The 15,781-nt window shown below is 37.5% G+C and overlaps 1 protein-coding gene across 1 annotated transcript in view; it reads left to right on the top strand.

The window, feature by feature from the left end:
- Window positions 1-15,781, top strand: part of LOC122033878 (indole-3-acetaldehyde oxidase-like) — a 106,555-nt gene that overhangs the window by 17,546 nt on the left and 73,228 nt on the right. Inside the window, exons 2-5 of the mRNA XM_042593033.1 lie at window positions 5,622-6,587; window positions 6,810-6,902; window positions 6,992-7,090; window positions 7,180-7,229. Of these exons, the coding sequence (XP_042448967.1) occupies window positions 5,622-6,587; window positions 6,810-6,902; window positions 6,992-7,090; window positions 7,180-7,229 (1,208 nt within the window). The remainder of the gene's footprint in view (window positions 1-5,621; window positions 6,588-6,809; window positions 6,903-6,991; window positions 7,091-7,179; window positions 7,230-15,781) is intronic.

Below are 15,781 nucleotides of genomic sequence, written 5' to 3'. Positions count from 1 at the left end.
ACTTAAAATAAATTCGCAGCCCTCGCTTTGCTAAACTCTAAACCCTCAACGCGCGCGCACCTTCTCCTCACCACTCCTCTCCACGAGTTCTCCTCTCCACTCCTCTCCACGAGTGCCTTCTCCTCTCCTTCTCCTCTCCACGAGTGCCTTCTTCTCTCCTTCTCCTCTCCACGAGCGCCTTCTCCTCTCCACTCCTCTCCACGAGCGCCTTCTCCTCTCCACGAGCGCCTTCTCCTCTCCTTGCCGCGTGATCTCCTCTGAACCCTAATCTCGACCCAAACTCCTCACGCAAAACTCCTCACGCCGGCCCAACTCCTCCAAGTCGAGATCCCTAATCTCGCATTTCCCCATCTCCTCAATCAAAGTCAGCTTACCCTTCCTAATCTTCTCACGGCTCCTCAACTCCTCTGAACCCTTCGATCTTAGTTCCTTCCTCGCAGAGCAGATTCGAGAGTAGGAGGAACGGAAGAAAGAAAGGTAAAATTTCTTCCATCCCTCTAGAATAAGATTTTGTTTATTTTTGATTATTTTCCGAACTAGCCATTTTGCCGGATTCATACTGCATCAATTTTCCCCCTCCCCTGATTCCTATGATCTGTTTCTCCATTGACTGATGCTTTAATTTCTAATTCAGTACCCACCTCTGCATGGGATATATATATATATATATATATATATATATATATATATATATAAAACTAGAGTGTCATTGAGCTTTCAGTAAGATCACAGATTGTAACGTTGTTGGTCTGTATTCAGAAAGTTATATGCATTAACTTTTCTGTCCGTGATATTCTTCAGGTTTGCTAACAGTATGCGAAGTGCTTGCTTATCAGAGCATGTGTTGATCTTTTTTAGCAGAGCATTTTTATGTTTACCTGGTAAAAAGGTGAAGCAGCATCACATGAATGAAGGCACAGTCCTAGACTTGATTTTGAAACCTGTGCATGACACTTCACTGGTTTTGCAGTTATATATATGTAGCTGGAGCAAGAGGGGGAATTAGTTCAAGCCATTTTTTTCCCCCTGGAAGGAGAGCCCGGGTGATGCATTAAAGCAGATCAAAAGTTCGTCCGAGTTAATTTTATTACTCTTACTCACTTGCAAAAGGTCCACTGAAAACTTTAGCTTAGATGCCAGATACAAGCTGAACGGTGAGTGTTTTTGTTACTTTCTGAGAATTGTCTGTATCTTATCTCGAAAGCAGGGGCTGCTGAACACTACTTTCTACCACCATTTCCAAAGAACATTAAGCATCGTGGCCTTGATGATTCAAGCTGCAAATCAATTTTTAAGTTTAATTATGAAGATCTCATCGTAATCGGCTTCTTTGGATCTTAATATTCTCGTTCAGCCCATCAAGTGTACACATCCTATGTTTCAATTTGTACACATTATGATTTCATTGACTCATGCCCATCAAGTGTTTGATTAAATGTCTCTTCCATTATATAGATTTTAGTTGATACATTTTCTTTAGTTTAATTCCATGTAATGCTTGTTAGTTTAGTGATTTATGTTCCTATGATGTTTGTTCTTTATTTGAAACTTAGTTTACTTATAAAAGTACATCATATAGGACCATCCAGAATTGAATTAGTGGAGATTTTTCTAAATATTTGTATCAAGGGTCTACACTCTAGTACCATAAGAGCTAATGGACTACTTGATACCGGTAAAATAATTATGGATTTTGTTTCCATAGTTAATATGCGGTTAAATATACTTAGTGATGTTAAATGCAGCATTTTTTTTATCAATTAATATTGAGAGTGAAATTTTAACACGGATTTCTCTGATTGCTATTGCAAATGCATAACATCCATTTTTAACTTATAAAATTTTAAAGGAAATTTGTTTGATTATACATAATTGAATGAAAGTCCTATGCTTCTTTGGTAGTATGTATTGAAGTTGGTTAGCTGTATGATATTAGAGAAAAGGCATTTTTAATCCACGATATAATTCTATGATTATTTATACCTCTGGCCTGTTCATCAAGTCCTTGAGAATCTCAGGTGTTCTGATATCACTAGCAATTAATACATAAATATTTTCATTAATTAGAATATCTTTTAAGGTAGATGCAGATTAGATGAGCCGATTTAATCGATATCGGTTGATAAGTAATGGTTCTATTTTTTTAGGATGAAATCCGATGGGATTAGATATTGGTAGCCTAGCCAGGTGAAGATCTGATGATTGTTGAATCAAATTTTTGTAGCAAATTAAAATTGCAATTAAGGTTAATTAATCTATATCAATGCAATTTTGGTTGCTGCATTGGAATCAATGCAATTTTGGCCCTTCATACATTGGATCGTAATCGGTATAATCCTATGTATTTGCCTAGTTAATTTCCATTGGAATCTTAGTGTTATTGAACCTTACAAGGATGCTATTTACTTGCTGGATTCCCTAAGTTGCCGCATTCGCGATGATGATTCAAAATACGTAATGGAAATGTGAGTTCAGATTTCTTTTAGTAAATATTTATTATAATAAAAATCTTATTTAACAAATATTCTTAACGTATGAAGGGCCTTAAAATTGTTTAATTCAACCAAGGGAAGGAAAGGTAGGAAAAATGTTAAGTGGGAAGTAGTTAAGGTATGTGTACTTTTGTTTAACATATATTGTAATGTGTATAATTTTCATTAACAATTTGACTCTAATTACTATATATAGGCTCCTCAATCTCCTCTCCTGCGAAACAATGTGGTTTTTTTGTGATGCGATTTATGAGAGAAATTATTGAAGAAGTTGAGACTATTGAGAGAGATTCGCTGCAATCAATAGTAACATTATTTAGCTTATCTCAAATTATTTGACATAAACTATTTAAAATTGCAAAGTGATCAGTGTTGATTATTTTTTCCATTAACATAAATTGTGTATGCTCACAGTTCACAAAAATAGGGTACTCTCGTGAACAAATTGATGAGGTTCGGTCCGAGTTGGCGGAGTGCATACAAGATCATATTTATGAATAGGTATGGAATGATAGTTGCCATAATTCTATTTAGATTTAAGTTCATGGAATGGTGGTTTTTTTTGGTAATGGAATCATAGTTAATGCCAATTTTTTTGATGCAGTGCATAGTTACCAGATCGACCTTGAGCAGTTGACCCCAAAGAAAAGTTGTCACTGAAGTTTAAAAACTTGTGAAAATTTTTAGTGAATGATGATGTTTTGTGAATGATGATGTTTTGGAAAAATTGTCACTTAGGTGAAAGGATGTTTTCTGGATTAATATGCAAGCACAAAGCACTGTATTATATGTTATTCTGTAAAGTTCTGTCAGTGTAAATTATCTAGTTTCTTTATCTAGCTTTTGTTCCACTATTGGGTTTGTTTTTCTAATAATTACTCATGCAGCAAAATACTGAGCAAGAAGTTGTAGATCTTATAATCAGGTAAAGTAGAAAAAGTTAACTACTTCATTATGCTTTCATCTTAGTATTTGTATATTTGATTTGTCTTCTTTGAACCAGCTTCAAGTCAAAAAGCCAGATCCTCTAGATAGCTGTTAAAAATAAGGTATTATTTGGTTTGTCAGTGATCTTAATATTTGGTAATATTTGGTCTTTGATGCTCACGACAGAGTTCCAACGCTGCATGATTACCTTGTTCAAGCAGATTGCTCGCTGCCTTAGTAGCTCGCATTTTCAGGTTTGTTTCATCATTGATATTCCTTCTTTTTAGTGTTCTATATTAAAAGGAGATACTAACTGTCGATGAGATTGTTATCCTCTTGCTTGAACATGAACCAAAGTATATAAATTTGACCTTTTGATCTGAAAGTATAAAAAAAGTTAATTGGATACTAGTTTTTTATTTTTTTTTTGCAATTGCATTTGTTGTATTTTCATATGTTTCTCAGTGAACTTCTAAACAATTCTTTTTTCATTAATTTATTAAGGCTTATTATAAGTTTCAGTTTGATGGTGCAAATTGTTTTCTTTTGTAATCCATCTGTTTCTTCTTTGGTTTAGGAAAGTTGAAGTGAATCCCTTGATAGCTGTTTCATAGGTTTGTTCCATTATTTTCCAGTACGTACTGGAATCACTATCAATAGCCCTCAAGGACTGTTTACAACCTTGCAATCAAATTAATTGGACTTATAATCTAATGTATGGTCATCTGGAGCATGAATATTGGAGGATTCATGAATGACTCTTCGGATGATGAATGTATGTCATTTAATATTGGTTCATGTATTTATTTAGATACATCTTGAGTATTCCTATAAATACCCTATGTATTTAACAATTCAAAGATGAAGAAAATCAGAAGTAGTTGAACACTAACACTTGGACGCCAACATTTTTGAGTTGGCGCCTAGATTTGACCATCTAACAGACACGGCTAAAGGATCAACTTCTATGAACACCCTTAATAACTTATACAGATATTTGTGAACAATTAGGTTGGTGGCTATCATTTATCCTCCCTTTTTGTTGTTTTTTCCATGTACCCAATGCAGCTTTCATTTCAAAGGTTCCAAGCTGATGAACAAGGATGGGTGGACACAATCAAGTCAGTGCGATTTGGAGGAGCTGTCAGGATTAGTACCATGGATTGGCTTGGGCAATCTCAATATTTGCGTCAAACTGTCTTCTGGCCTTCCCTATCATCTGCAGTATCTGAGGTATACTATGCACATTTACCGTGAATTTTCCTTATTGAGCTTGGGCTAGTGACGGTTACGAATGTATTTTATTTCAAGAACCGTATAAGCAAGTGTTCGTGCATCTAGTTTTATAACAATGCACTTCGTATCTTTGATCTAAAAAGCTTCTGAAACAAGTCATCTTCTCCAAGCATGCCCTGGTCAACATGCTAGTCACCTACTGGAGTCATTTCCTCGATGGCACGGATGAATACCTGAAATCCATCCTCTACTCCACCATTCTTTGCCACTCCTCAAGCCGAAACAACTGCAAAGGTAGAGTCAACATCAAGTATTACATTGTGCCTGGCTACAAGAAGACCGGGGCCGCAAAATCCAATAAAGACAGGTCAAACATCAATATATAAACACACTTACGGTATGAAGTGCATAATAAGTGTAGAATACAGATTACAGAACTCTTTGCATAGCACATAAACTAGCATCATTATAGGGGATCCCTTAGAAAAATATTAATGGTAGGAACTTGTTTCATGATGTTCTTAATATTTATTTTTGCTACCAATGTTTGGATTTCTTAACCAGTTCCTTAGTTAACTTTCTCTATTATTGAAACAAAGTTGAGTTATGGAATTCTTACATGAAATAAAAAATATCAAACTTGGCAGTATGTAATGAAGTTATGCTCAATAAAAGAATTAGTTTATATTGGTTTGGTAAATCATGTTAAAATTTTTAAAGAAGTCATCCCTTAATGCAGTTACTTGTGATTTTTCTTGTTGATAGATGTAATTTATATTTTTAGCCCATTGTACATCCAGTCAAAATGTCTCAAAATCTCAAAATCGTTCAATCATATCATTTTGCTACATTTTAGACAAAATAATAATGTGTGATGTCATTCTCTATCTCTCCCTCTCTGGCTTTGGAATGTTTATGATTTAGCTAATAAACCGTTAGACTATGGTTTTTCCCTGATGCTCACAGATTGCAACAGCATGTGCTCTCACAGCCTTTAAGTTGCGTCATCCAATAAAGATGTACCTTGATCGTAGCACGGATATGGTAATGGTAGGAGGAAGGCATCCAATGAAAATAACCTATTCTGTGGGTTTTAAATCCGATGGAAAGATTACGGCCTTGTACTTGAATTTGTTGGTAAATGCAGGCATATCAGAGGATTATAGTCCACTTATTTCACATGCCATTATAACTTGTCTAAAAAAATACAACTGGGGTGCTCTCGCTTTTGATATTAAACTATGCAAGACGAATCTTACAAGTAAATCATCGATGCGAGCACCAGGGCAGGTACAGGGATCTTACATTGCTGAAGCTATTATTGAGCGTGTAGCATCTTTCCTGTCCTTGGATGTCGATGTTGTGAGAAAAAGAAATTTGCATACATATGAAAGCCTGAAGTTTTTTTATGGAAGTAGCAGTGGAGAAGCTCCGGAATATACTTTACCTGCTATAGTTGATGAGTTGTTTACATCTGCAAGCTACTTCAATCGTCTTGAAATGGTATTGCATTTCAATAGTTGCAACAAATGGAAAAAACGAGGGATTTCTTGGGTACCAATTGTATATGAAGTGGAACCAATGCCAACACCAGGGAAAGTATCCATTCTAAATGATGGTTCAATTGTTGTTGAAGTCGGAGGAATTGAAATAGGCCAGGGACTGTGGACAAAGGTGAAGCAAATGGCTGCATTCGGTCTTGAACAGCTATGGGATGAAGAGAAAAAATATCTTTTGGATAGGGTTAGAATCATTCAAGCAGATACTCTGAGTTTGGTTCAGGGAGGTTTAACTGCTGGAAGCACCAAATCTGAAGCAAGCTGCGAAGCAGTTCGTCTAGCATGCTCTATTCTAGTCAGCAGATTAAAGCCTCTTAAGCAAAGTTTGGAAGAGCAAATGGGATCAATTTCATGGGACACCCTTATTACCCAGGTGTGTAATTACGTCATTAATCAAATGTACTACTGTTTATTTATTGGCAAGAAGCTAAGCTTATTTCTGTAGTCTGTATGTGTTAGCTAGCTTATGCAAGTGAAGGACAGGATAGCTTATATGCATTCACTTTTAGGGATTTCCTGGGCTTTTTTATATTTTGGAAATCAAAGCAGTTACTTCCTTTCATCCATTATGAACTAGTTACCTTACAATATACAGGCAAATTTGCAATATGTGAACTTATCAGCGAGTACATTTTGGGTTGCTGACGATACTTCATCATATCTAAATTATGGGGCTGCTATAAGCGAGGTAACCTCCTTTGTAGATCATTCATATGATTGGCTTGTAATCACATTGCTAGTCTGTTTTCTTGATTTTGAAAATTGTGTGCATTCTAGGTAGAAATTGATGTTCTCACTGGAACTACTACGATATTGAGAGCAGACCTTACATATGACTGCGGACAGAGCTTGAGTCCTGCCGTGGATCTAGGACAGGTTTTTTTTTTCATCTGTCCTATTGATTTTATAATCCTAAATCACAATCAGCCGTATGTTCATATACTTATATCTGAGTGTTTCTGTAGGTTGAAGGGTCTTTTGTTCAAGGAATTGGATTTTTTGTCCTATTGATTTTGTTCAATATATAAAGAAAACTTGTCAGTTACGATATAAACACACTTACGGTATGAATTACATGTATATATAACATTGACATATTATTTAGTACGAGATTTACATGTATGAAAGTTTTCATACAAAATTTCTTGATTGCCTACAACCCCAGGTGTCTTGATGACAAGTTGAAGAAGATGGCTCTAAGAGTGATAGCTGAAAGCCTTTCGGAAGAAGAGATTCTTGGACTTAAAGAAGCAATTCCATGCGATGGACACCAACAACAGGTTAGTCAATGATGAGGTTTTGTAAAACTTGTGTGTTTGAAAAATTATTGTCATGAAGTTAAGGATAACTTGTATGATACAAATTTAATTTGTGGATCAATATGTATACATTTTGTTTGTATAATATAAAGTTTTATTTATTTGTTAAATAGTCTTATTATAAAAATGATTGTGGTTGTGGATATTCAATTATATGTAAATTTTGAGTATTTTTTATAATTTTTGCTATTTAATTAAGAAAAACACTATTTTTTATAAATTTAAAAAGACAACGTTTTTAAGTAATAAAAGACAACGCTTAAAAAACAATGTCTTTGAGACCAACCACAACGCTTTTAAAGCGTTGTCTTTGATATGTGCATTTTTACAACAGCATCTTTAACAACGCTTTTTAAGAACGAATAGACAACGCTTAAAAAGCGTTGTCTTTGTGACCAACCACAACGCTTTTAAAGCGTTGTCTTTGATATGTGCATTTTTACAACAGCATCTATAACAACGCTTTTTAAGAACGAAAAGACAACGCTTAAAAAGCGTTGTCTTTGTGACCAACCACAACGCTTTTAAAGCGTTGTCTTTGATATGACTTTCTACAACACCATCTACAACATCACTTTTTAAGTACATACGACAACGCCAAAAAAGCGTTGTTGTTTAGCTTTTTTCTTGTAGTGTAAGCTTGTAAACTTGTCATGGCCGAAACCCTAGTAAGCACAATTCTAGGTTACAAGTGGCATGAAAGCATATGAACCCTAAACCAATATCATAACATTTATCACAAGGAACATCTTGAGCAAGTTTAGTTTGGGTTCTAAGCTTCCTAAGTCTTTAAACCTAATGTGGCCGAAACTTGTTAAGTATGCAACTAGGTTTTCAAGTGGCATAAAACCATGGGAACCCTAAACCAATTTCATAGCAATTATCACAAGGAACATCATGAGCATAGTTAGGTTAGGTTCTAAGTTTCCTAGGCCCTTAAACTTGTTATGGCCGAAACTTGTAATTCTTGGAACTAGGTTTCAAGTGTCATAAAGCATGGGAACCCTAAGCCAATTTCATAGCAATTATCACAAGGAACATCATGAGCATAGTTAGGTTAGGTTCTAAGTTTCCTAGGCCCTTAAACTTGTTATGGCCGAAACTTGTAAAGCTTGGAACTAGGTTTCAAGTGTCATAAAAGCATGGGAACCCTAAATCAATTTCATAGCAATTATTACAAGGAACATCATGAGCATGATTATGTTAGGTTCTAGGTTTCCTAGGCCCTTAAACTTGTTATGGCCGAAACCTCATGAGCATGAAATACAGTTTCAAATCAACATACAAGCATGAGAAATATCATGTTAACTTCATATCTTGTCATAAGAAAAATCATGGCATGCTTGGTTTAGGTTTTAAGTTCTCCTAGGTCCTTAATTTTGTCTTGGCCGAGAGTTTTAAGGAGAGAAATCTTAATCCTAAGCAACATAAAAGTATGAGATTACTAAACAAATCTCTTATAAAAAATACATATCATAAAAATCATGGTGAGCATATTTAGGACTTAATTTTTCCTAAGGGTCTTATTGTTGTTGGCCGAATTTACCATGGATCACACCTTAAGTTTTTAGAAATCTATTTTCATAAAGGAAAGCACCTATGAACTACCTGTACCATAGGTGAGGGGATACTTACATCCTTTCGCTTGTGGTTTTTCTTAAGGAAAAGGTACCCTAGGTGCAAAGGAAGGAGAGAGCTTCTTCTTCTTGCACCTCCTTTTGTGTCTCTTGCTTGGAAGGGGTAGATCTTGAAGGCTTGTTCTTGTAAATTAGTTTTCTTGGAGAGGAAACTTAGCCTAGCTTTTGGAATAAGGTTAGGGAGGGGCTCTTGGTTTCGGTGGAGAATGAAGAAGGAGAAGGAAGGAGGAAGAAAAAGAATTAAATCTCTTGTTTTTCTTCTCCCAATCCTATTTATTCCTATGTAAATGAAGCATGTCTTCATTCATTCCCTCAACTCCTCTTTTCCCTCATTCCTTTAATCCCACGAAAATAAAGAGCGGGAGGGAAGTAGGCAATTTATCTTTTGCTTGCTTCTTCTCTTAACCAAGAGGAAGGGAAGGTAAGCAACTTGGTTTTCTCTTGCTCTTTTACTTAACCATCTTCTCTCCTTTAACTACGATTTCTATTCTCTTTTATTCACTTATCATTCATTATTCTAGTGGTTACAATCCACTAATTTAACTCTATTACTTATGGGAGGTTCAAGGTTCAATCCTTGACATCACCTCTTCTTATTCTATTTTGGTTTCTATTTTTTTCCTTTTCTCTTATTCTTTTTATTTTTTTATATTCTAAAGAAAATAACACCCATATACTTATCTTATAATTTTGTGGGAGTTACAGTACCCCATACCTCATAGAAAGTTCATCCTCGAACTTAGAATAGCGACGGCTACTTCCGTTTCATATCATCTTCCCGTTCCCACGTGGCTTCTTCGTACCGTTGATTTTACAACAGGACCTTTACTAAGGGTACTTCCTTGTTCCTTAGTATTTTGACGTCTCGATCCAATATCTGAATTGGTCGGCTCTTGTAGGTTAGGTCCTCTTGCACCTGTACTGCCCGTGGTTCGATCACTTGGTCCGTGCTCGGAATGCATTTCTTTAGCATTGAAACGTGGAACACATTGTGAATGGCTGACATCTCTTGAGGCAGCTCTATTTTGTAAGCTACTTTGCCGATTCTTTTCAGAACTCGGTATGGTCCCACATAACGTGGGCTTAGCTTTCCCTTCTTACCAAACCTCATTACTCCTTTCATAGGAGCTACTTTGAGAAATACTGAGTCTCCGACACTGAACTCCAATGGCCTTCGTCGCTTGTCCGTATAATTCTTCTGTCGACTTTGAGTGGTTTCTATTCGTTGGTGGATGTTCTGTATAGCACGGGTGGTGTTATCGATGAACTCGGTTTGAAATCCCATCTCTTTCTTTTCACCGCCTTCGTACCAACATATAGGGGATCTACATTTCTTCCCGTACAGAGCTTCGTATGGCGCCATCCCAATAGTAGCTTGGTAGCTATAATTGTAGGCGAATTCTGCTAGGCATAAATATCGGCTCCAGCTCCCTTTGAAGTCTAATGCGCATGCTCGTAATATATCTTCTAATACTTGGTTAACCCTTTCTGTTTGTCCGTCAGTCTGAGGGTGAAAGGCAGTACTGAATAATAGCTTCGTACCAAGAGCCTTCTGGACACATTCCCAAAAATGTGAAACAAAACGACCATCTCTGTCTGAAATGATGGTCTTAGGAATTCCATGTAGTCTAATGATTTCCTTGACATATAATTGAGCCAATTGCTCAATTGAATAAGTCATCTTGATTGCTAGAAAATGGGCGGATTTGGTTAATCTATCCACGATTACCCATATGGCGTCATAGCCATTTGTTGTCTTGGGTAATCCTGATATAAAGTCCATAGAGATATCTTCCCATTTCCATTCTGGAATTTGGACAGGCTGCAGTAATCCTCCAGGCCTCTGGTGTTCTGCTTTAACCCTCTGACAGGTCAGGCAGGTACTGACATACTGTGCCACATCTCTTTTCATACCGGACCACCAGAATTTCTTTTTCAAATCCTGGTACATTTTGGTGGATCCTGGATGCATTGCATAGAGCATTGAATGAGCTTCCTCTAGTATCCTTCTTCGCAACTCTGGATCCCCGGGAATACATAATCGATCCCTGAGGTATAATATCCCATTGTCCGCGATCCGGAATCTATCATTCTTCCCTTCTAGGATTTCTTATTTAATCCTTTGGAGGCTTTGGTCACTGGTTTTTTCTCCAATAGGTTGTCGAATAATGTGGTTGTTATGGTCATGGTAGAGAGTTGCCCGGACATATTTTCGATCCAATGACACGGAATGTCTCTCGGCTTCCCGATAAATTCAAACACTGGTTTGCCTTCCATATCAGATAAATTTTTAGCATATTGATTAAAAGTAGGTAACTGACCTGTGACGACAGTAGAGGCACTGGCCACATCTTCTTTGGTAAGCGAGAAAACCCTGGCGTTCGTTGTAGTAGGCGTGGCTTCCAATCTCCCTTGGCTAATCGGTGTCCCTTCAATAGCAGCTTGCATCTGATATAATTGTGAGGGGGCACTCTTGTTCTGGTTATTCTACTGGGGTGGTGCCTGAAACCGGTTAGTGCAGTCTCTGGCCAGATGTCCTTCCCCTCTGCAATTATAGCACCTTCTTGTACCCTTGTGGCATACTCCGGAATGCAGCTTTTTGCAAATAGTGCACTGAGGGTATTTCGATTGCTTATTCACTGAGCCACCTTTAGCATTGTCCCATTGTTTCCTTTTTCCGGTAGAGGTCCCTTTCCTGCTTGTTCTGGTACCTGAGGGTCTCTGTCCTTTTGTTCAGGCCTGATTCTTATTCTCGTTCATCGCTTTCTAATAATGTTCTGTGATTAGGGCACTGCTAACCAATTCCTCTGTAGTCTGCGGTCTATTAATTCCGCCGGCCACGTTCATTGCTATCTCAGGTCGAAGCATCTTCAGCATTAGTTTGACCCTTTCTCTTTCTGTGCAAACCAACTCTGGACATAGGCGTGCCAGACCATTGAAGTGCTTTACTGCTTCATTCACTGATAGGTCACCTTGTCGAAACTCGGTGAACTCATCATAATGTCGGTTCGTCACTTGCATATGGAAGAATTCTTCGAAGAACTCTGACTCGAAGTCTGTCCAGTTCATCAAATTGATCTGTCTCGTTGCCTTCACTCTTTCCCACCACATTCTTGCGTCTCCGGAAAAGAAGAATGATACACATTTGATATTTTTCGATACGGGCCAATCCAGTAATTCCACTATGCTTTCCACTGTCTTGAACCAGGCCTGAGCGTCCCATGGCTCGCAAGTACCTGAGAAGTTTTCCGGCTTCAGCCTTAGCCACTGTATCACGTAGGTCTCTTGTCGGACCACTGAGACAGGGGCTATCGGTGGTAATGGTGCAACTACTGGGATGACGGGCACTGCATTCTGATTTACGGGCGGGGTGGCAGGATTTTCTTACTGACCCATTAAAGTCGTGATCAGCTTTTGTTGCTCCGTGATCTGACGCTGGAGGTCAGTAATTACCTGGGTCAGATCTGGTGGAGTTGCTGTCTCGTCTGCTCGGGTAGTACGTCTTCTAGCCATGTTTATCTTCATTAAATGACAATGAATTATCGTTATTTCTATCCAGGCTAACATAAGATCATTATCATTCTTATTCTACCATCATGCATACCTAAACTAGAACTGTGACTTATCATCATCAAGAATAAGTAAACATGCATAATATTAAAGCATCATAGAAGAATTAAATTAAGCATATAGATTCTTATTTGGAGCGGCAGGATGGAGGCTTGACATGTGTGTAGTGAAAAGGTTAAACTTGGCTCTGATACCAAACTGTAACGCCCCGTCCCTTCCTACTAAAGCTGACGGGGGTTACTTATCTCCTTTATTCTTATCTTATCTTACTTATTTGCTTGTTAATAATCCTCTCTACTTAAAACAGCGGAAGTCTTGTTTATAGTATATATTTTTTTAAAACTTTTCTTTTACTTCTCAATCATCATCACTAACTACCTATCGCATAAAGTCACATAGCATGCTTAACATAAATTTAAGCCATAATACTAATAAGCATGATGAAATGTCATAAAGTCATGAAAGAATGACATAAGCATAATTCTTATTAGATAAAAGCAGGTCTTTCTCTTTTAGCCGAGCCACTACTACAGACATTCATCTTGCCCCTCCTGTTGCTCCCTTAGTACATCCATTCCTTGCCTTTATCTGTGGTACAAGGAAAGTAAGTTATGAGCACACAAGGCTCAGTAAGATCCTTCCTACTCACAAAAATCGTAAAGCATAACATAAAGACATAAAGCATAGCATATTCATAGACATAAAGCATAAAGATAACTCATCATATCATGTATAGAAGCATCATAGTGTAACATAATCGTAAGGTATCATGGCATATCATAAAGTGCATCCTAGCATAACATAACATAATCATAAGTATCATGACATATCATAACATAATCATAAAGTGCATCCTAGCATAACATAACATAATCATAAGTATCATGGCATATCATAACATAATCATAAAGTGCATCTGTAACGCCTGAAAATTCTCAAAACTATTTTAGAAATATTCTATGATTTTTCTGGAATTTTAGGATATTTTTACAGAATTTTTAGAGTAGCGGAGGTAGCAAAAACAAATAGGAAACGAAAATGGCCTAAGCGGGAATTGAACTCGAGACCTATGGTTTACGGATAATTTTAGTAACCAGTTGAACCCAGCAGGGCCATGCTGAAAGAAAAGGGAGGCAATTAAATTTATATTAGAGTTGGGCGAATTAATCCTTTAATATAAATAGGGAGGAATTAAGTGAAGAGTTATTTTGGATCGTAGCTTTTCTCTCCTCAAACCCTCACCGCCGACTCCCCTTCTCTTCTCCTTCTCTCGGCGCCAACCACAAGAAGAAACCTAGGTTTCCTTTCCTAGGGCTTCAAGGACACCTTCCGGCGACATCTCCGACACGAGGACGTTCCTCTCCGCGAGAAGAATGCATAGACGCGAGAAGATCGTCGAAAGGATCGTCTCCTTCGGAAATCTATCGACTAGAATCATAAGAAAATCCGAACAGGAGGTAAGAAACCTCTCACCTGCAGTATAAGTAGCTTCCGTGTGAATTCCATGTTTTAGTTTAGTAATATTTAGACTTTCGGCACAAGGATGTAAATTAGTGCATACTAAGTGTTCGATTAAATGATTTAGTACAGAAAAATGCAACTTAAGCATTTTAATAGCCAGTAAATGCAATAGAAGGATTTAAATAGTTTAGTTAGTCTTGCTACAGCTTATATGGGACTACGGTCCAATGGGTGGGCACCCACAGTCGCCTCTAGGTTCAGATAACCTAGTAAAAGCAAGATAAATTAACTAGTTATGATCCAATATTTTACTTTCAGTAGGGGCACTGTACAAGATTAGATATCCATTGGGCTGGGCTCCCATAGTCGGTCCCTAGGTTTAGATAACCTAGTAAACCTTACTAAATTCGGGACTTGCAACCCCGGGTTTAGTTAAGGATGCGCGCATAGCATGTACAGTTGCCGGGCCCATTAGCAGTATGATTATGTACTTTAATCTATTACATTATTAGTTTTTCAAAACTCACAAAGATTAGTTATGTTAGTTGAGTTTGAATTCTGCTCCAGTCTAGCTTAGTTTATGTTCAGTTTAGTTTTTTTGATACATATGATAGTTTATGGTTAGCTTTGTATGCCATGCTTTGGTGTTCATGTTCAGTTTTGTTACACATGTTAGATGATAGTATGTCATGACTAGCTTTGATTTCTATGTATGACAGCATGCCATGTTTCAGCCTAATCAGTACATGTTTTAAATACCATGTTTTTAAAGCATGATTTGCATCGATTGCATGTTTTATGAGGTAGATGGTTTCTTACTAAGCGAAAGCTTACAGATACTTTTTCCTTATACTGCAGATAAAGGTAAAGGAAAGATGGACTAGCGGAGGCTGGAGGGCAATGCTACGAAGATGTGTGTGGGCAGGAACTTGGAAAGAAGATCTTAGGAAACTCTAGCAAGTTGTTTAAATATTAGAACTTTTCAGTGTTTTAGTATTTTGCACTTCAGTATGTTAATTGCCATGAATTAGTTAACCATGAACTTTATTATGCTTAGAACACTTCTTTTATGATGTTAGAATGTTATTTGTTAGTGGTAGAGTGATTCCTAGTCGTTTTAGAACTTGTAATTGGATTGAGGCACGAAATAGTGCTGAAATCAGAGCTTAACTGCAAAATCAGAAACCCCAATCGATCGGTGGATCGATTGGGGGGTCCCAATCGATCAGCTGATCGATTGGGCAAATTGCTCCGTGAATAGTAGGTTTCTGGATCGATCAGCCGATCGATCCTGCAATTTTTGTCACGAACAGAGAGCTCTGGGATCGATCACTGGATCGATTGACCAGCCTGGATCGATCAGCCGATCGATCCAGAATATCGCCCCGAGCACAGTAGCGTGCTGGAGCGATCACTGGATCGATCCAACCTATGTCCCGCATACAGTAGCCAGCTGAATCGATCACTGGATCGATCAACTATTCCAATCGATTTGGGGATCGATTGGGAGGTCTGATAACAGCTGGAAAACATTTATTTCAGTTCCTTGACCATAGGGGATGTAGTATATGCTAGGTATA

This window comes from Zingiber officinale, chromosome 11B (assembly GCF_018446385.1).
Source record: "Zingiber officinale cultivar Zhangliang chromosome 11B, Zo_v1.1, whole genome shotgun sequence".
Taxonomy (NCBI): Eukaryota; Viridiplantae; Streptophyta; class Magnoliopsida; order Zingiberales; family Zingiberaceae; genus Zingiber; species Zingiber officinale.
The sequence above is the reverse complement of the archived record's forward strand: the minus strand, read 5'-3'. Positions and strand labels throughout refer to the sequence as shown.